Source organism: Somniosus microcephalus, chromosome 15 (assembly GCF_052327205.1).
Source record: "Somniosus microcephalus isolate GS21.2 chromosome 15, FLI_Smic_1.0, whole genome shotgun sequence".
NCBI lineage: Eukaryota > Metazoa > Chordata > Chondrichthyes > Squaliformes > Somniosidae > Somniosus > Somniosus microcephalus.
This window is the reverse complement of record NC_141001.1, coordinates 46,138,303-46,158,307: the sequence shown is the minus strand read 5'-3', so window position 1 is coordinate 46,158,307 and position 20,005 is coordinate 46,138,303. Positions and strand designations below refer to the sequence as shown.

Below are 20,005 nucleotides of genomic sequence, written 5' to 3'. Positions count from 1 at the left end.
AAAGTCCACACACATCCGAATCTTTCCGTTCTTTTTCCTCACCACCACTATAGGAGATGCATAAGGACTCCTGGACTCGGTAATGATCTCAGCTTCTTTTAACTGCGACAGGTGCTGTCTCACTGCTTCGATGTCAGCTGGTGCCAGCCGTCGAGACCTCTCCCGAAAGGGTTTATCCTCGGTAATTCTGATAGAATGGCGAGTACTCTTACTACAACCAACATCAAACTCATGAGTAGAGAAAACTCCTCTCCGCTCCATCATCTTCCTGACTAATCGGTCCTTCCATTCTTTAGGAACGAATGAATCTCCAAAGTTGAAGGAGGAGGGTGTCAGATCTCCGGTTGAGTTAACTTTGGACTCTTCCTTCACATGCGACGACAGTACATTTACAGGAAACAGATGCGCAATCGGCATTCCTTTCCTCAATGTGATTCCTTTGCCTGACATATTCCTCACGGTCACTGTAACTCTCCTTGACATCACAGCTGTCAGGGTCTGCAACTCTGGTCTCACCAGAAGCTCATTTGGAAATCGTGACTCTTCTGCAGGATCATCAGGTGACTATCAGAATGGCTTCAGTACCTGGCGTTCCAGGGAATTTTGGTATCCCAGGGATTCTAGCCACTCCTCCAGGACGCAGGGTGATAGGTTTGGCTCGAACGTACCACACAGTTCCTCTTTTGCTATCATCTACGTCGGAAGAAAGTTCAGGCAGTTTCTCAAAAGCCTTTTTGAAAACAGGGTGAATGTGTCTGGTGCTCAAGAAGTTTTCACCTCCCTGCTCTTTGCAGCTTATCAGGAGTCGTCTCACTATGGGTGTATTACTGCCAACCAGTATGGAAACCTCACCTTTCACCATGGGGTCAGGGCAAACCAACACAAGTGCATCAATGGTCTCAGTGGTCCCTATATCAGCTTCCAAGAACTCCAACCTCAGCGACAAATAGCCATCATATGGGTAATCAGCAGGACTAAGGCCCCAGATCTGCAGAAGACTGATTGGGGTTAACGGCAAATGCGTCAGGTATCGGTCATAGAAGGATCTGTACAGTATGGTAACCTGAGAACCCGTGTCGAGGATAGCTTTAGTATAAATGCCTTCAATCTGTATTGATACAGCAGAACTCGGCCCTACTAAACCTTCAGGTATGATGTCTTTCATATCCCCTCGTCTATTATTGCACTTAGCGGAACGTGTCTTAACTACAGGGACAGCAGGCCGTTCCGTTACTGTGCCCCTTTGTAGTTTCCCGACTTCTTGGCAAGTTTTATGAGACGGTCATTTACTTTTTTTAGATTTTCCTCACCTCTACATTCTCGCTTGAAATGTCCATCCTTTCCACAGTTATAACAAAAGACTCCAGGTCTATCTCCTTCATGGGGATATCCTTTAGAGGAATCATTCATTTTGCTGTTAGACTTCGCAGGGTGTTCAACCTTTTGCACCCGTGCGTCATCCCTTTCTGTGTTGGGCTTAGACCGAAAATATGCCATCTCGGCTCTCATGACATTTATTTCCTTCTTCAGCTGTTCCATCTCAGGGTTGACATCACCCTTAGGAGTAGGAACTGTAACTGGAGTCACAAGCTTGGACATCACAGCACTCTTTGCTACATTCCGGGCCTGAAGCATATCCTCCTCCTCTCTGACTTCCCTTAGCAGCTCAGTGAAGGTAGGTGGATCTCGCAACTTATGGGTCATGCGTATGCGAAGAGCAGTCACGTCTTCGAGCAATGCACCTCGCACAACCTGTTCAATACGGAACCGATTCATTTCAGGCAACTCAATCCCTCTTTTCCGTAACATACAATGCAGCAGTTTGTCTATTCTCAGCAGATAACTGGACAGCTTCTCTCCCTCACACTGGAATGTGCTTCTGAATCTGACCATCAAATCTGAAATGGTTTCAGTAGTTCCAAAGGCAGTTTCTAGAGCCTGCATGTAGTCAAAGGAAGTAGCAGAGGTGTTCTGCGCCTTTAAGAATCTTACAATGTCAGCAGCAGGACCCTTAAGGCTTTCTACTATTCTCTGCCTCTTCACATTGTCACTGCACTGCCATTCCTCTAGCAGAGGCAGGGTCTGCTCAGCCCAGGCGTCGTACTCCTCTTCCCCACTGGGAGTTGGTCTCACTCCTGAGAACATACGGAGCTTACGGTATCCCTGAGCCTCGAAGGGCAGATTGGTGCATTTATCCACCAGAGAACTAATGGCACTGACCAACTGAGTGTTCATTTTCAGGGCCGAAGGACCTATCAGACCTTTGACATCAGCAACAGTCTTTCCTTCTTGTCTCAAGAATGACAACAACTTGGTCTGAAACCCTTCTTCTTCCTTAGTAGTAATAGGGACAAACTGAACTGGCCAGGGACCAGCCTCTTCAGAAAGCCCAACTGCCTCAGGTAAACCATGACCTCTCAGGTTCTCTGATGTCTGGATCAACACAAACTGCTTCTTGGTAGCTGTATCGAAGCAGCGCTCAACTATCCTAACCTTTCCAAAGGCTTTGACACAATTCAGAGCCCTTAGCAAGACATCATCAGGGTCATCGTTAGCAACACCATTCAGCACAATGGCATGGGTAGTAGCTATCTGCTTCCGTTTGCACCAAGCTTCAACCTCAATAACATCCATCTTTTATGCTTAAACAGCCCAGTAGAAACCACAAACCACTCTCTTAGCAATGAGCATTCAATACTGTTAGTTTACTGACATAAATAGACCACAATCCCGGACGAGCCCCCAAAATGTAACCCCTTCACGGTTCTCTAGATATATGCGAGATGTGGTCTCTGTTGTAGACAGTATTCTATAGTCCAGTAAGGAGATCACTACTACAATGGCTTAATTCTAATGATCTTACTTTATAGTTTTACCGTCAGACAGTATAAGATGATTACGGGTCAATGACCTAAATTAGACATTTGCATACATTAGAATGAATCTAGACATAATAAACATACATTCTCCATTTATATGGATTCAAAGGAGAATCTGTCCCCGTGTCCAAATTCGAGTGCACTCTTTCGTTGGCGTGCTTAAGTTGGAGCTCATGGTATGTATAATGTCTGCAAGACTTACGACTCCGAACCCCTTCGTTGAATTCTCTTCACGATCACTGAATCCCACTGTGAGTTCTGGATGCAGAGCTAATACGAAGGGCGGCGGCCGAGTTTGGAAGCCCGGGACGGGATGCGGCAGCCATTTGCCTCCTGAGCCCTCTTTTCAGAGCTCCTGCCCGCTTTTCTTCCAGTCGCTCCCGTTTCCCGCTCGAAAAACCCGACTCCACCCCTTCCTCCTGGGGTTTCTGCCTGGAGACTGCGCAGCCTCACTGTCTGCAACAGTTGATACTGGTGCAGAATTATGGAAAGTCTGCTCTTAGTCACAGTGTGTCCTTAAAAGTTCTTGCCGTACCTTCACATGGGCAACTTTAACCCAGGGATTTATAACAATGATAATACAGTGTCTAAGTTAAAGATTGATAACCATACTTAGCGTACATAACATTTCCAGTGGGTATTACATGTATTATTGTCTTGTATACATTTCAAGCAGATACTTCAGTAACACTCTTCAGAGCCATCTAGCAGAAGCATGAAGCAGGAAAAGGAGACGTACGACAGATGTCAGGTTGAGAATACAAGTGAGAACCAGGCTGAATATAGAAAGTTCAGAGGGAAAGTGAAAAAGGAAATAAGAGGAGCAAAGAGAGAGTATGAGAATAGACTGGCAGCTAACATAAAAGGAAATTCAAAAGTCTTCTATAGGCATATAAATGTAAACGGGTAGTAAGAGGATGGGTGGGGCCGATTAGTGACATGGAGGCAAAGGGCATGGCTGACGTACTAAATGAGTACTTTGCATCTGTCTTTACCAAGGAAGATGCTGCCAAAGTCATAATGAAAGGAGGTAGTTGAGATACTGGATGGGATAAAAATTGATGAGGAGGTACTAGAAAGGCTGGCTGTACTAGCAGATAAGTCACCAGGACTGGATAGGATGCATCCTAGGATGCTGAAGGAAGTAAAGGTGGAAATTAGAGGGGTACTGGCCATAAACTTCTAGTCCTCCTTAGACATGGGGGTGGGGGGGGGGGGGGGTGGTGCCAGAGGACTGGAGAATTGCAAATGTTACACCCTTATTCAAAAAAAGGATGCAAGGATAAACCCAGCAACTACAGACCATAGAAACATAGAAGATAGGAGCAGGAGTAGGCCATTCGGCCCCTCGAGCGTGTTCTGCCATTTCATGAGATCATGGCTGATCATCCAAATTCAGTACCCTGTCCCTGCTTTCTCCCCATATCCCTTGATCCCTTTAACCTTCAGAAATATATCCAACTCCTTCTTGAATATATTTAATGAATTGGCCACAACTGCCTTCTGTGGTAGAGAATTCCACAGGTTCACCACTCTCTGGGTGAAGAAATTTCTCCTCATCTCAGTCCTAAATGGCTTACCCCTTATCCTTAGACTGTGACCCCTGATTCTGGACTCCCCGAAATCGGGAACATCCTTCCTGCATCTAGTCCTGTTAGAATTTTATAAGTTTCAATGAGATCCCCTCTCATTCTTCTAAACTCTAGCGAATATAAGCCTAATCGACCCAATCTCTCTCCATATGTCATTCCTGCCATCCCAGGTATCAGTCTGGTGATTCTTCGCTGCACTCCCTCCATGGCAAGAACATGCTTCCTCAGATAAGGCGACCAAAACTGCACACAATACTCAAGGTGTGGTCTCACCAAGGCCCTGTACAACTGCAGCAAGACATCCTTGCTCCTGTACTCGAATCCTCTCGCTATGAAGGCCAGCATACCATTTGCCTTCTTAACCGCCTGCTGCACCTGCATGCTTACCTTCAGTGACTGGTGCACAAGGACACCCAGGTCTCGTTGCACTTATCCTTTTCCCAATCTGTTGCCGTTCAGATAATAATCTGTCTTCCTGTTTTTGCCACCAAAGTGGATAACCTCGCATTTATCCACATTATACTGCATCTACCATACATCTGCCCAATCACCCAACCAGTCAAAATCATACTGGAGTTTCTCTGCATCCTCCTCACAGCACACACACCCACCCACCCAGCTTTGCGTCATCTGCAAACTTGGAGATATTACATCTAGTTCCCTCGTCTAGATCATTAATATATATTGTGAATAGCTGGGGTCCTAGCACCAATCCCTGCAGTACCCCACTAGTCACTGCCTGCCACTCAGAAAAAGACCCGTTTATTCCAACACTTAGCATCCTGTCCGCCAACCAGTTCTCTATCTAAGTCAGTACCTTACCCCAATCCCATGTGCTTTAACTTTGCACGCTAATCTCTTATGCAGGACCTTATCGAAAGCCTTCCGAAAGTCCAAATACACCACATCCACTGGTTCTCCCGTATCTATTCTACCAGTTACATCCTCAAAAAATTCCAGTAGATTAGTCAAGCATGATTTACCTTTTGTAAATCCATGTTGACTTTGTCCGATCCTGTCACTGCTTTCCAAGTGCTCTGCTATTACATCTTTTATAATGGACTCTAGCATTTTCCCCACTACCGATTTCAGGCTTACCGGTCTATAATTCCCCGTTTTCTCTCTACCACCTTTTTTAAATAGTGGGGTTACATTAGCTACCCGCCAATCCATGGGAACTGTTCGAGTCCATAGAATTTTGGAAGATGACCAGCAATGCATCTACTATTTCTAGGGCCACTTCCTTAAGTACCCTGGGATGTAGATTATCAGGCCCTGGGAATTTATCGGCCTTCAATCCCGTCAATTTTCCTAACACCATTTCCCTACAAATACTGATTTCATTCAATTCCTCCCTCTCATTAGACCCTATGTTCCCCGACATCTCTGGGAGGTTATTTGTGTCCTCCTTTGTGAAGACAGAACCAAAGTATGTATTTAATTGGTCTGCCATTTATTTCTTCCCCATTATAAATTCCCCTGATTCTGACTGCAAGGGACCTACGCTTGACTTCACCAATCTTTTTCTCTTCACATATCTATAGAAGCTTTTACAGTCAGTTTTTATGTTCCCTGCAAGCTTACTCTCATTCTATTTTCCCTCTCTTAATTAATCCCATTGGCCTCCTTTGCCGAATCCTAAACTGCACCCAATCCTCAGGTTTGCTGCTTTTTCTGGCCAATTTATAGGTCCTCTCCTTGGAACTTATGCTATCCCTAATTTCCCTCGTTAGCCACGGTTGAGTCACCTTTTTTGTTTTATTTTTATGCCAAACAGGGATGAACAAATTCTGTAGTTCATCCATGCGATCTTTAAATGTTTGCCATTGCCTATCCATCGTCAACCCTTTAAGTAACGTTCCATCCTAGCCTACCCGTGCCTCATACCATCGTAGTTTCCTTTATTTAAATTCAGGACCCTAGTCTCTGAGTCAACTACTTCACTCTCCATCTTAAGGAAGAATTCTATCATATTATGATCGCTCCTCCCCAAGGGGCCTCGCACAAGATTGCTAATTAATCCTCTCATTACATAATAACCAGTCTAAGATGACCTGATCTCTGGTTGGTTCCTCAACATATTGGTCCAGGAAACCATCTTGTATACACTCTAGGAATTCCTCCTCCACAGTATTGTTACTAATTTGGTTAGCCCAATCAGTAATGTAGATTAAAGTCACTCATGATAACTGCTGTGCCCTTATTGCACGCATCACTAATTTCCCTTTAATGCCATCCCCAACCTCAGCATTACTGTTTGGGGGTCTGTATACAACTCCCACTAACGTTTTCTGCCCCATGGTATTTCTCAGCTCTACCCATACAGATTACAAATCATCAGAGCCAATATCCTTCCTTACTATTGTGCTAATCTCTTTAACCAGCAATTCTACCCTACCTCCTTTTCCTTTTTGCCTGTCCTTCCTGGATATTCAATACCCCTGGATGTTGAGTTCCCAGCCTTGGTCACCCTGGAGCCATGTCTCCGTAATCCCAATTACATCATATCCATTTACATCTATTTGCGCAGCTAATTCATCCACCTTATTACGAATGCTCCTCGCATTAAGACACAAAGGGGGAAAAATTCGGTATCGCCCCATTTGGGGCGCAATTCTTGGCCGGGCGCAAAGTTTTGCACCCGGCGCAAATTATCGCCACCTGTGGAAATTGGTCTGTCTCGCCCCTGGAGCCAATTGCAGCGCTAAATCAGGCGCTGCACGACTCTCAAAGCGCTAAGCCGGAGGAGCGAGGCGCTAACTCAGAGGGCGGGCGCAGCGCAGGTGCTGTCAGTTAGCGATTGCACACAGACACACTGGCGCTGGTCAGCTCTTAAAGGGGAGGGTCAATCTTGATTTGCAGCCGCACCCTGCGCATCAGAGCCCTGAATCTCGGCCTGGACAGACCTGTTGCCAAATCCTGCAGCCAAGGACCATGGAGGGGGCCAGGGAGCGAGCGCAGCGTTTCAGCGAGGGGGCCTTGGAGGCTCTGGTTGGCGCGGTGGAGCGCAGGCGATCTCTCCTGTACCCGGAGAGTGGCAGGAGGCCTCTGCCCAGCGAGTACCGAAAAGCTTGGAGGGAGGTGGCTCACAGAGTGACCTCCAGCAGCATGGTGCCTAGGACCCCTGTGCAATGCAGGAAGAAGTTTAACGACCTCACTCGGGTCATCAGGGCGAGTGCCTTTTTCAGAAACCTCCATCCCTACCTCGCTTTATGGCCAAAGGGTCTTGAAAGCCCCAATGCCCAGCACTCCTCCAACACTTTTGGCCCCTTCAGGAAACTCACATGCACATTCAGCACTTTGTAAGGGCTATTCCACCATGGAGGCATTTCAACCAAGATCATGGCTGCATCTTTACTCAGACCCCGTCCTTTTTCTTGCAGGGCAAGCTGGCACATAATAGGAAACAGCAGCAACGGACCAGGGGAGGCCAGCCTCACCTTCAAGCCCTGACCGGTCTAGAGCAGCGAGTCCACCGGATTGTGGCAAGCCGGATGCTTGGCCCCGTTGCCACTGGAGACGCCGACCCCGTTCTGGCCAGCAATGGTAAGGTCATCACCTTTTTGACCTCTCTCCTTCCACTTGTTCCTCAACAGCATCCTTTGACACTCTCGATCCAAATCAGTACATCGCTGCACTCATTCCTCCCTCGCTGCCACCCTGTCCTCACGCTAAAGCCACTTGTACCTCCCTGCTTTCAGATGCTGATTCACCAGGTGAGGAGGCGGGCCCTCAAGCTGCCACTGGGAGTGAATCTGAAGGCGAAGAGGAAGCCAGATCATCAGCGCAACCCTCTGCCGAGGCAGCCCATGGCCATACTGGGGACACGCCTTCCCTGGAGGGGAGCGGGGGGGGGAATGGTCTGATGAGGGTGAAGCTCCAGGACCCAGCAGGCTGCAGCAACGCGAGGGGGGTAGGGAAGCTCGGGGCCTTCTCCCCGGAGGGAGAGTATGGCCTCCAGTCCTGCTACAGTGAGCGCAGAAGAGGTGCGGCTCCTCGCTGAAATGAGCGCCCAGGCGGAGCAAAGGCACACTGAGCTCATGGCTGCAGTGGCAAGGATGCCCGAATCCATTGAGTCACTGGCAAGGCGTGTCCAGGACTTCGGTGCAGCACAGGCGTCTGCCACGCAAATGCTAAGTGCTGCAATGCAGTCAGTGGGTGGTCTCATGCAGATGCAGATTGAGGCCACGCGAGCACTAACTGCTGCCACCCTCGCTGGATCGGGCAGATTTCCCCGGGGCTCTCACCACGCCGCAGCAGGCCAGCAATCTGTGCTCCGCAGATTGCTGCGCATACTGAAGTGCTGCCCTGTGGGATTGCCAGTGTGTCGGTCGAGCGGGGAGTTGCTGTCCTCTCTCAGGATGACAGCATTCCTGCTGCCAGCACTGTCACTCCTCCACTGCAGTTGCCACCACCTGTAGGACAGACTGCCGCCGCCCATGCAGAGTTGGAGCAGTCAGCCCCTCCAGGCCCAGACCGTCCCTCAAGGGCATCTGCAGTCTCAGTTTCTGACACTCAGCAGCCTTCCCCCAGCCTTGCTGCAGCCACTGGGGTCCCAGTGCAGAGGAGCTGCAGGGTGGGAAGGGGGCAATTTCGCAAGGGAAGCAGATCACCCTCGAAGGGCAAAAAGTAGGTGTGGCAAAATGTGGTTCATTGTTTTTTTGAAGGCCGAGGATCGTGGTCATATCTTTGTTACCGTTTTGGACGTTGTCTCCAGGTTGCGAGAGCCAGTTATGTGATTGATTGTTTCTTTGTGTCTTTCTTTCTATTACTTTGTCATGCGAGAAGGATACATAGTTTTGTTCATAAAGAAGTGTGTTAATTCAAAATGTGCATGTTTGCTCTTTGCACGCATTGTTGCCTTGACCGGCTTAGGGGTTGCGGCATGGTTCCATTCAGGTTCTTTGAATGGCAGAAGCCATACCCTCAGAGGGGGCCTAGAAGCGACTTGCGATAAGCCTTTGACGGACGGTCCTTGCACTTTGTGCCTCCCTCCCGTCTTGGTGCTGCTGCTGCTCCTCCTCTGCTAGTGCTCCAAGGCCCGCTGGCATTGGCTGGGTCCTGAGGATTGCCAGGTTATGCAGCATGCAGCAGACAACAACGAAGTGGGAGACTCGCTCAGGCGAGTACTGCAGGGCTCCTCCAGAGTGGTCCAGACAGCGGAACCGTTGCTTGAGCACGCCGATTGTGTGCTCAATGATGTTCCTGGTAGCTTGATGGCTCTCGTATCGTTCTTCTGCAGGGGTACTGGGCGAACGGAGCGGGGTCATCAGTCAGGTGCACAGAGGATAGCCCTTGTCCCCGAGAAGCCAGCCTCCTGGGTGAAGCGGGGCCTCAAAAAGGTCTGCCACAGAAGTCTGGCGCAGGATGAAGGCTGCTGCCTGGAAATTGGGCACTGACAGCGAGTATCAGCTGTCTGTGGTCACAGACCAACTGGACATTCAAGGAATGGAAGCCCTTCGGTTGCGGAAATCCTCGGCATTCTCTTGCGGTGCCCGCAAAGCCACATGGGTGCAATCAATGGCGCCCTGCACCATGGGGAAGCCCGCTATTCTTGCAAAGCCCGCTGCGCGATCTTGCTGCTTGTCGGGGTGCATCAGGAAAGAGATGTACTCTCGTCTGCTTTTAAAGAGGGCATTTGTGACTTGACGGACGCAGCAATGCACCGCGAACTGGGAGATATTGGCAATGCCCCCAGTAGCAGATTGAAAGGAGCCGGTGGCATAAAAGTAGAGCCACTGTTGCCTTCACTGCCACCGACAGAGATGTCCTGCTCCTCAGTTGCGGTTGCAGATCTGGCTGGAGGAGGTGGCAGAGCTCAGTGACCACCTCCTTGCTGAATCGCAGCCTTCGCAAACACTGCTCCTCAGACATATTGATGTATGAGAACTGTTGTCGAAAAACCCTGGGACGGTAAGGTCTCCTGTACCGACACCTGCTGGCCGCCCTCCGTCTGGCCATGATTGCCACTCTATCTCTGCGTCTCTGTGCCCTCTCAATGTGATGGAGAAGCACGACGTGCCCATCCATTGCAGCCCCCATAATATGTGGGCAATCAAAGTTATGCCGGTGAAAAAGCAAAGCAACTACAAAGTTATGGGCAGAAGCCAAAACTACCTCAGACAGCATTGACTCAATGCAGAAGTCTCTCTTTCTCCCTTTGTCTCTCTGCAAATCTCTCTCTCTCTGAACGAGTGGTCCAAAAATGGCTACCACACAAAAGACAGGAAGAGCCCCCTTTAAATAGCATCCCCCCCCAGCCCCACAGCGTCTGGGAAGCGTTCCAGTCAACCTGTCGTTGGTAGCGACAGGCGGAAAGGAGGGGAGCGCCACTGAATTGCTGGTCCGGGGCGCCCCAAGGGCGTTGCACTCTGGAATGACGTCAAGATCTGCGTGCGCAGGAGAGCGGGCGGTAGGGTTTAAGCGCCGCCGCTAAATGTCCGCTCAATTTCACAAGAGGCGCAGGGCTTGCCGCGCCCGGGCGCTAGTTGGTTAGCGCCCCACTTATCGCCCTCTTAAGGAGCCAACAGGTGGCGCTCACAACTGAATTTCTCCCCCAAAGCCTTCAGGCTTGTTTTTTTAACAGAGTCCTTTTAGAATTATTATTTACTGTAGCCCTGTTTGATTTACACCCTTGATTTCTCTGCCTTCCACTTTTGCTTTTCTCCTTCCTGTCTTTTGTTTCTATCCTTGCTTCCCTTTCCTGTCTCCCTGCACAGGTTCCCAACCCCCTGCCATTTTAGTTTAAACCCTCCCCAACAGCACAAGCAAACACTCCCCCTAGGACATCAGTCCCGGTCCCGCCCAGGTGCAAACCGTCCAATTTGTACTGGTCCCACCTCCCCCAGAACCAGTTCCAATGTCCCAGGTATTTGAATCCCTCCCCCTTGCACCATTCCTCTAGCCACGTATTCATCTGAAATATCCTTCTATTTCTACTCTGACTAGCACGTGGCACTGGTGGCAATCCCGAGATTACTACCTTTGAGGTCCTATTTTTTAATTTACCTCCTAAACCAGTCAGTTTAACCTCAGTAGTGGAGAAGTTTTTAGAAACAATAATCTGGGACAAAATTAAGTCACTTGCACAAGTGTGGAATAATTAAGGAAAGCCAGCACGGATTTGTTTAACGAACTTGACTGAGTTTTTTGATAAGCTAACAGAGGGTTGATGTGGTGTACATGGACTTCCAAAAGGTGTTTGATAAAGTGCCACGTAATAGGCCTGCCAGCAAAGATGAAGAACATGGAATAAAAGGGGCAGTGGCAGCATGGATTCGAAATTGGCAAAGTGACAAGAAACAGAGTAGTGGTGAACGGTTGTTTTTTTTTTTTTGGACAGGAGGAAGGTGGTGTTCCCCAGGGTACTAGGACCACTGCTTTTCTCGATATATATTAATGACTTGGACTTGGGTGTCCATAGTACAATTTCAAAATTTGCAGATGACAAAACTTGGAAGTATAGTGAACAGTGAGGAGGATAGTGATAGACTTCAAGAGGACATACAGGCCGGTGGAATGGGCGGATACATGGCAGATGAAATTTAATGCAGAAAAGTGCGAAGTGATACATTTTGATAGGAAGAATGAAGAGAGGCAATATAAACTGAAGGGTACAATTCCAATTCTAAAGGGGGTGCATGAAAAGGGAAACCTGGGGGGTATATGTGCACAAATCGTTGAAGGTGGCAGGGTAAGTTGAGAAAGTGGTTAAAAAGCATACGGGATCCTGGGCTTCATAGAGGCTGCGAGTACAAAAGCAAGGAAGTTATGATGAACCTTTAAAAAACATTGGTTCAGCCTCAACTGGAGTATTGTGTCCAATTCTGGGCACCAGACTTTAGGAAGGTTGTGAAGGCCTTCGAGAGGGTGCAGAAAAGATTAACGAGTATGGTTCCAGGGACGAGGGACTTCAGTTACGTGCATAGACTGGGGAAGCTGGGGTTGTTCTCCTTAGAGCAGAGAAGGTTGAGAGGAGATTTGATAGAGGTGTTCATAATCATGAGGGGTCTAGACAGAGTAGATAGAGAGAAACTGTTCCCATTGGCAGAAGGGTCAAGAACCAGAGGAAATAGATTTAAAGTGATTGGCAGAAGAACCAAAGGCAACATGAGGGAAAACTTTTCTACGCAGCGAGTGATCAGGATCTAGAATGCACTGCCTGAGAGGGTGGTGGAGGCAGATTCAATCGTGGCTTTCAAAAGGGAATCGGATAAGTATCTGAAAAATATTTGCAGAGCTATGTGGAAAGGGCAGGGGGTGGGACCAGTGGAAGCACTCAGAGCTGGCATGGACTGGTTGGGCTGAATGGCCTCCTTCTGTGCTGTAATCATTCTGTGATTCTAGTGGCTAGGGTCTATAGCTACATTGTGACAGTTGAAACAGACCAAAAATCATGACAAGAACAAAAGTTTGGACAGAATGATATAGAATATATAGCACAGAAATAGGCCATTTGGCCCAACTAGTCCATGCAGGTGTTTATACTCCACTTGAGCCTCCTCCCCATTTTCCTCATCTAACCATCAGCATAACCCTCTATTCCTTTCTCCCTCATATGTTTATGTAGCCACCCCTTAAATGCATCTACCCCATTCGCCTCAACCACTCCGTGGTATGCATGCCCTATTCAAGACTTTAAATACAGATATTCCCCTCTCCATGGTCCAACAGCCTGCCAATATTTACTGTCAAGGTTCACAAATGGCCACTTGGGCAGGATATCGGAAAACTACCAATTCCCATGGAACAATACTCCAGCAAGAGCAAGGAGTATCTGGCCGAGTGGGGCAGAGCATTTGAAAAAGAGGGACAAAAAGGAGGGGGGGGGGGGGGAATACATCCAAGACAAAAAAAAGCTTGGGCACTCAATTGAGGATTATAATAAAGTCATTGACATTTCTAACAAACTCCTGAAACTGACTAAAAAGCAAGATAAGATTTGAAGTGATATTTATGGCTACTGAAATGAGTAATAGTGGAGTTATTCAATTAAACTATTCAGGAACAAAGATTCAGTTCCTGTTTTGTAACCAATATTTATCAAACTTGCATTTATATAGCAGTTCATCACACTCCAATGTACATCATATACAATTAATTACTTTGAAGTGGTCCCAGTAACAAATGAGAATCTACTTTTGGGTGGTGTTGGTTGAAGGAAAAATGTTGGCCAGGATATCAAAACTTCCTTTCTCTTCAAATTGTGCCATGGGACCTTATGCCTTTAAGTCTCATTTTTGAAGAGAGTGGAAGATATGGCTATATCTGGAGCCAGCAGGGCACGAATCAGGTATACATTTATGGGGGGGAAATGAAAAACTGCAACCAAACAGAAACTAGAAAAAATTTCCTCTGAAATAATTATGTTCTTGATGCAGACATGTTTTATCAGATGTATTCTGTTACTCAGCTAGCCTCAGTCTGGAATACTGCATTCAGATTCACATAAATTACCACATTTGCTTACTTTTTAAGCTCTTCCAATTTGCGTTTCTTCTCTTCCTTCGCTTTCTGTATTCTTTCTTCCTCCTGCTCTTGCTTCTTCTTTAGATTTGCCAGGCAGATCTGCTCTTTTTCCTAAAGTTTACAGGGGTGGGGGGGAATTACAAGGCAGCTGGATCATACACACTAGGTGATTTTTACATTATTTTACTGCCCAAGTCGTGATAAAATACCCATTAAAAAGAGGAAGATGGTGAGAGTATGGGTCAGATCAAGAGTGGTCCATTGTACTCAGATTTACATTTAAAATCAAATGTAGTTATAATTTGTTTCTCCATTATCTAACCAATTCTCCCTCTCCAGAGTTGTTTGGATAGCCAGAAGCCCACAGGACAAGACACCTTTAGAAGCCAGCTCCAAAGAACAGGAAAGTAGGATAATAAAGTTCCAAAGAGAGTAGCAGAAAAATGTGGTAAAGGCCATTCCCAGGATGGTCCAAATCTGTTCATACCAACCCTCAAAATCCAGTCTGCAAAGAATCTTTTAATACTTACACTGTCAGACTGAGAAAGTTAAAAAAAAGCTATTAAGCATTTTAATGAATACAATAAATTGTTACATACAAGACAATTAAAAGCAATTCTCACACTAGTAGCCAGTGAGGCATCCAGCTGAGGACTACATTCTTCTATGTAACCTCAGGGTCTCCTTGCATACAAAGCTATGCAAACATCCTAAAGATGAGGCAGAATGCACATACCTTGGGATCAATTTTCAGTGGAGTGTTGCGTTTAATGAAGGACTTCATCACTGTGCGGCCAACAGACATAGGAGTCATCAGCAATTGATTCTTCTGAACTGCGTGGAGGAAGCTTTTGTGCTTTGGTCGAACCACCTACAAAAGCAAAAAATGTGTTCAGGTAAACTCATTGGTCTCAAGTGCCGTATGTTGGATTCAGGGAGTGGGAGCAGAAACATTTAGAAAAGCAGCTTAAATGTAGAGAAACAAAATTGATGGTGAAAATAAGTCTCTTAAACCACAAGGATTGCAATCTTATTTCTGCACCAAGTGATAAACTGGACAAGTATATCATTTTTCAAACACTTTAAATGTCAAGCCTTGTAGCATTCAGTTGAACTTTCCTTCCAAGCACATCAAACTATGTTGAATGTGTATATGTTCAACATGAATTGGATTGTAAAGAATGAAAATTCTATACACTGTCAGACCTTATAAACCAAGCAAGTTGTTGATGTCTTATATGGTGTTCCTCATTCTTATGAAATGCATCTCATTGGTATTAGGAATAGACCAACGTTGAGGGCAAGCAAAACAAATTAGAAAAGGATGAAACACAAACTGGCAGATAAATGGAAACTGCAAGGGATTTTATAGACTCAGGGTTTGAAAAAAAAAGTTAAAGAAAGGGTAGGACCAATTAGAAGTGAAAGAGGTAATGCCAGAGCTACTAAATTGAGTACTTTGCCGTGGGTCTCAAATACAACAGGATAATAGAAATAAAAGGTTGATGGGGAGGAGCAATTAGATAGGATGGCTTAAAAACAGGTGGAACGCAAAAGCAGAAAAGGCATTAGGCCCCAATAGCATGCATCCTAAAATGTTGAAGGAAATCAGAGGAAATAGCAGAGGCTTGGACGACAATTTTTCAAACATCCTTGGACATGAAAGTTGTGCCAATGCCACCAATGATCCCTTTAAGCACGGCCACGCAGCACTCTGCAGCTCCCGCGTGCGGGGAATTTTGAATGGGCCGCGCGGCCCCCCAAAAAAATTGAATGCAACACCCTTGTTCAAGGAGAGGAGAAAAAAAAGTTAAGCCAAGTAACTACAGGCCAGTCAAGCCAACAGTGGTGGTGGGTAGTATGGGATAAAATTCATTCTCACCTAGAAAAAAGTGTGTCCAGTTTTGGGAACCTTACTTTAGGAAGGATGACAAAGCCATGGATAGGGTTCAGCGGAGATTTACCAGGGATGATTACCAGGAACGAAAAGACTTTAGTTAGGACATTCGAAAAACTGGGGTTCTTTGTTACCAGAGAAGGTTAAAAGGAGATCCAATAGGTATCTAAAAGTATAACATTTATTGGAGGATTAAGTAGAGAAAATCCATTTCCATTGATTGGGGAGTCCATTGCTTAAACACAAATTTATCACAAAAAAAGGGAGCGGAGAAAAATATATATACACACATTTTTAAATTATACAATGGCCCACCAAAACAGTAGTGGAAGCAAAATACAAGATAGCTTTTAAAATGGATGTGGTAAATATTTGAAACAAAGTTAAGGAGGGTATGGTGAACAGGCAGGAAATGAGAGAGAGAGAATTGCTCCACTAGAGCAGTGTTTCTCAAACGGGGTCCGTAGAGACTTTCCAGGGGTCCGCGGACAGTCTGCTCTCCGCCGCCCTGCCTGTACCAACTTGCGCCGCCGGTGTAAAGGTTTTCCTCAAGCTCCGGGACCAGGTATGACCCATGCTGCGGCCACTGCTTGGGCCTGCGAGCCGGGGCCAGTGACTGGACCCTGAGCCGAGCCGCTGGGGTGCTCTTCTCCTGCCCCTCCCCCAGAATCAGGGCTCTTTAGTCGCTGCCACCCCCAGTTGTGATGGGGATTCACCGATTCCCCCCCAGATTACTCGTACAGTGCTGGGTCGCCTCCTCCACCGAGATTTGCTGGTCCCTGGGCTCCTTTAGTCTCCAGCTGATTTAATTTGGTTTGAGGCTAGGCCGCTGGGTTGTGATGGATCGGGGGAGGAGGGGTGTGGGAAAGGGGTGACTTGCACACACGGTGCCCCTTTGATGGGCTGGGGGTCTAGGTCTGTACTTTGTGCACGTGCTGAGTTCTTGATTTGAGCAAGATCCTTCCTGCTGAGTGTGGAGGCTACAGCAGGTGGCGAAGGAACTACACTGCGCTTTGCATATCTGTTTACACACAGATTGAGTGGCAGAGGTCACGTGCCTGGCTTCTTAATCAGGACTAGTACTGGGAGAAGTAAACCTCAGTCAGTGGCAGTTGGTATATCTTATCCAATATATGTTGATGGTACCAAAAGTCAGCCTGATTCATGAAACTGTCCAGTAGTTTGTGATCATAGAATCAGACAATTTCAAGCGTGCTCCTCTTTATAAAACAGGCAATAATTCAGTTCTTGCGAATTATCAACAGCTGGGCCCGCCTCCTCATGCAGGGCCACAGCTCTCACTTACTTTGCAACAAGTGCTCCCTACCAGTGAAGCCGATTCCTCTCTCTAGCGCCGCGACCAATGTTTCCTCTAATTTTTTTTCCTGTGCGCGGTATTTTGCCAGAGGCAACAGCTGGTGAGCGGCCTGCGTGATTGGTGGTCTGCCACGCGCCCGCACACCCCGGGGTGGGGGGGGAAGGCAGAGTCACGTTTGCCGTGACCTTGCCATCCTCCCGACACGTGATCAGAGCGTCTCTGGGGCCCTTCAAACACCTGCCTGAACATGTTTACACCAACACTTACAATTCCACAGTGCAGCTGTTACAGAACATGCCAGTGAGACAGTATGGCAGTGAGTCATGCTTTCAGCAGCATCCCAATAGGTGTATGGGTGCTCGTGCCCTCACTCACCTTGGCCAGCCTGCCGACGGCTTTAAAAATTGTCCAGCACGAAGTGGCTAATAATGGCCATCTGTTGCTGCTTAGTACCCAGAATTGGGGCGAGAAGCAGGTACACCCATCTCACTGATATGTCAGTAAACACCTGTTTTCTTAAAAGCATCATTAAAACACTTTTTACATGTAGCACTTTCATATTATGAGTATTATAATTTAGATGGGGGTCTGTGATTACTAATCGATTTAAAAAGGGGTCCTTCAATCAAAAAAGTTAGAGAACAACTGCACTAGAGAACTGGCACAGGACCAATGGGACAAATGACCTTGTCCAGTCCTCTAAATGTTTTATGAGGGGAAAATAAATAGTGCAGGAGCAGGAGACCATTATGTGGTTCTCCCAAGGATAAGGTGAAGACCATCAAAAAGAAGACTGCATCCCTCATTCACACCCACTGGACAATGGGGCGTAGTATACTTTTTAATAGGTAATGCAAAGATTACAGAAGGTTTTGCTCGCACAAATTACCTTGCTAGCAGGACAAAGTGGTGGGGGAGTCTTCTTTCTCGGTGGAGAATCATCACGGTTCAATACCCCAGAGTTATTAAACACATTTTCCACTTCTCGCTTGTAACTATTCTTGCGTCTAAGAAAGAGCGATATAGGAAGTTAATGATGCTCCAAAGCTGATGACCAAAACAAACAGCATGACCCGAGTCTATTCTCGGTGCCATTTTATTTCACCAAAGGCGTTCTGTAATCTTTTTCATATCTATGTTTCAGTCCACATGACAGAATTTGATTCCTTGCTTGATTCAGGTCCCCTTTCTCTCAAGAATATTTAACACTGGGATTACACTTCCTGATTCACAAACTGAAACCAGAGTATACACTTAAGTCTACTCAGATTTTGTTCACATAAACACGTGGTAATAATGCTACGGAATTTACTCGAGATTATCTCCACTCCTCTATTAATTATTGCACTTCTAAACAAGGAAGCAGGAAAAGGCCCTTCTAATGACCAAGCTCATCCACCATCGAGTCCAGCACAGGATTTTCATCTCATGTCACACGTTTAACACCAGGCCTCAGTTCTAACAAAACTATGCCACCCTCTGTCCCAGGCTAAGAATCAGACGGTTTTCCCACGTTGCAGGGATGACTATCCACAACATTAACAAGAATTGTGACAACAGCCTCACTTTTAGGAAACTTGGATTCCTAGACCATTTAAGAATTTTGGATACTACCATAACAGAATTTCACAGTCCAGCCCCCTTCACACCAACACGTGAAATGTGCAGAACAGTCCACCAGGAATTTTGTATTTTGGTATATGGAGCTACAAATACAAGTTAATAGTAAAGTATCGGTCATATTACCAGTATTATATTTAATTTCAGGACATTAAGCTCTGTATGCAGTTAAAACCCAGCACACAATAGTGCACACAGAAACTCACCCAAGTCTCTGGCTGCCAGAACTCAGTTTACCAGAATTGCTGCTATCTGTGAAGTTAAAACATACAAGTATCAAAACACCAAAAAAAGACAAGAACATCCTATTTTAACAACTGCAACTGTTACTAGCTTCAAAACTGCAGTTCAATTCCACTTATTCCGTAGCTTTCAATCTGGTGCTTCAATTCCTGTTACGTATCAACCCGTTTCCCTTCAGGTCCATTGCAAAAGATATGCGCTGGAGAATGAATCCCTTTCTCGCTCCTTTATTGCTCTTGTCCCGCCACCCTCATGTTGAGCATGAAGCATCAGGTGCTCCCAGCCAGGTAAAAGCACAGCTAAGATGTACAGGAAACTTTGAGCTATCCGGCACCGACGGCACCGAGCTGTTGCCGTTCCCTCAAAACTGCTGGACACTCCAGCGGTAATGTTGAAGCATACGGAGCTTTTCATCTCCGCATCTGACAACAAACACTGTTGCTTAGCAACAGCTTCTAAACAGTCGGCCCGTACCTTGGAAGTGTCTCTCTGAAGCTGTTGCTAAGCTACAGAGACTTTGCAGAGCCTGACTGTTGAAAAAAAACCTAACAAAACGGCTCCTGATTTTTGCCAGTGGCTCGAGCTTGCCGGACATTTAGCCTCCGGATAACACAAAGTTTCCTATAGTTAAATCCCATCATTCTGATCCAATCACACATGCAAACTTTTTAATTTTCGATATTTCCCATTCTTCAAAACCCCAAATTAATGCCATACTAATCAGTCTAACGTCAGCAGTGGGGGGAATTTCCTAGAGACCATAGGTCAAAGACAAAATTAATTCTCACTTGGAGAAGCACGGGTTAATAAGGGACAGCCAGTGTGGATTAAATTGTGTCTGATTAACCAGATTGAGTTCTTTGATGAAGGTAGGGCAGTAGATGTATATATACGGATTTGATAAAGTACCACACAACAGACTTATTTCGGAAAATAGAAGCACATGGTATTAAAGGGACCGTGGTAACTTAGGTACATAATTGGCTAC

General features: G+C 46.5%; 1 protein-coding gene across 3 annotated transcripts in view; it reads right to left on the bottom strand.

Moving 5' to 3' along the window:
- LOC147106698 (inner centromere protein-like) overlaps nucleotides 1-20,005 on the bottom strand; it is an 89,792-nt gene that overhangs the window by 35,408 nt on the left and 34,379 nt on the right. For all 3 annotated transcript variants that reach the window (XM_086007749.1, XM_086007750.1, XM_086007751.1), the window contains exons 8-11: nucleotides 18,981-19,026; nucleotides 18,044-18,161; nucleotides 14,676-14,810; nucleotides 13,941-14,050 (exon numbers count right to left, since the gene is read on the bottom strand). In XM_086007749.1, coding sequence (XP_085863875.1) covers nucleotides 13,941-14,050; nucleotides 14,676-14,810; nucleotides 18,044-18,161; nucleotides 18,981-19,026 — 409 coding nt within the window. The remainder of the gene's footprint in view (nucleotides 1-13,940; nucleotides 14,051-14,675; nucleotides 14,811-18,043; nucleotides 18,162-18,980; nucleotides 19,027-20,005) is intronic.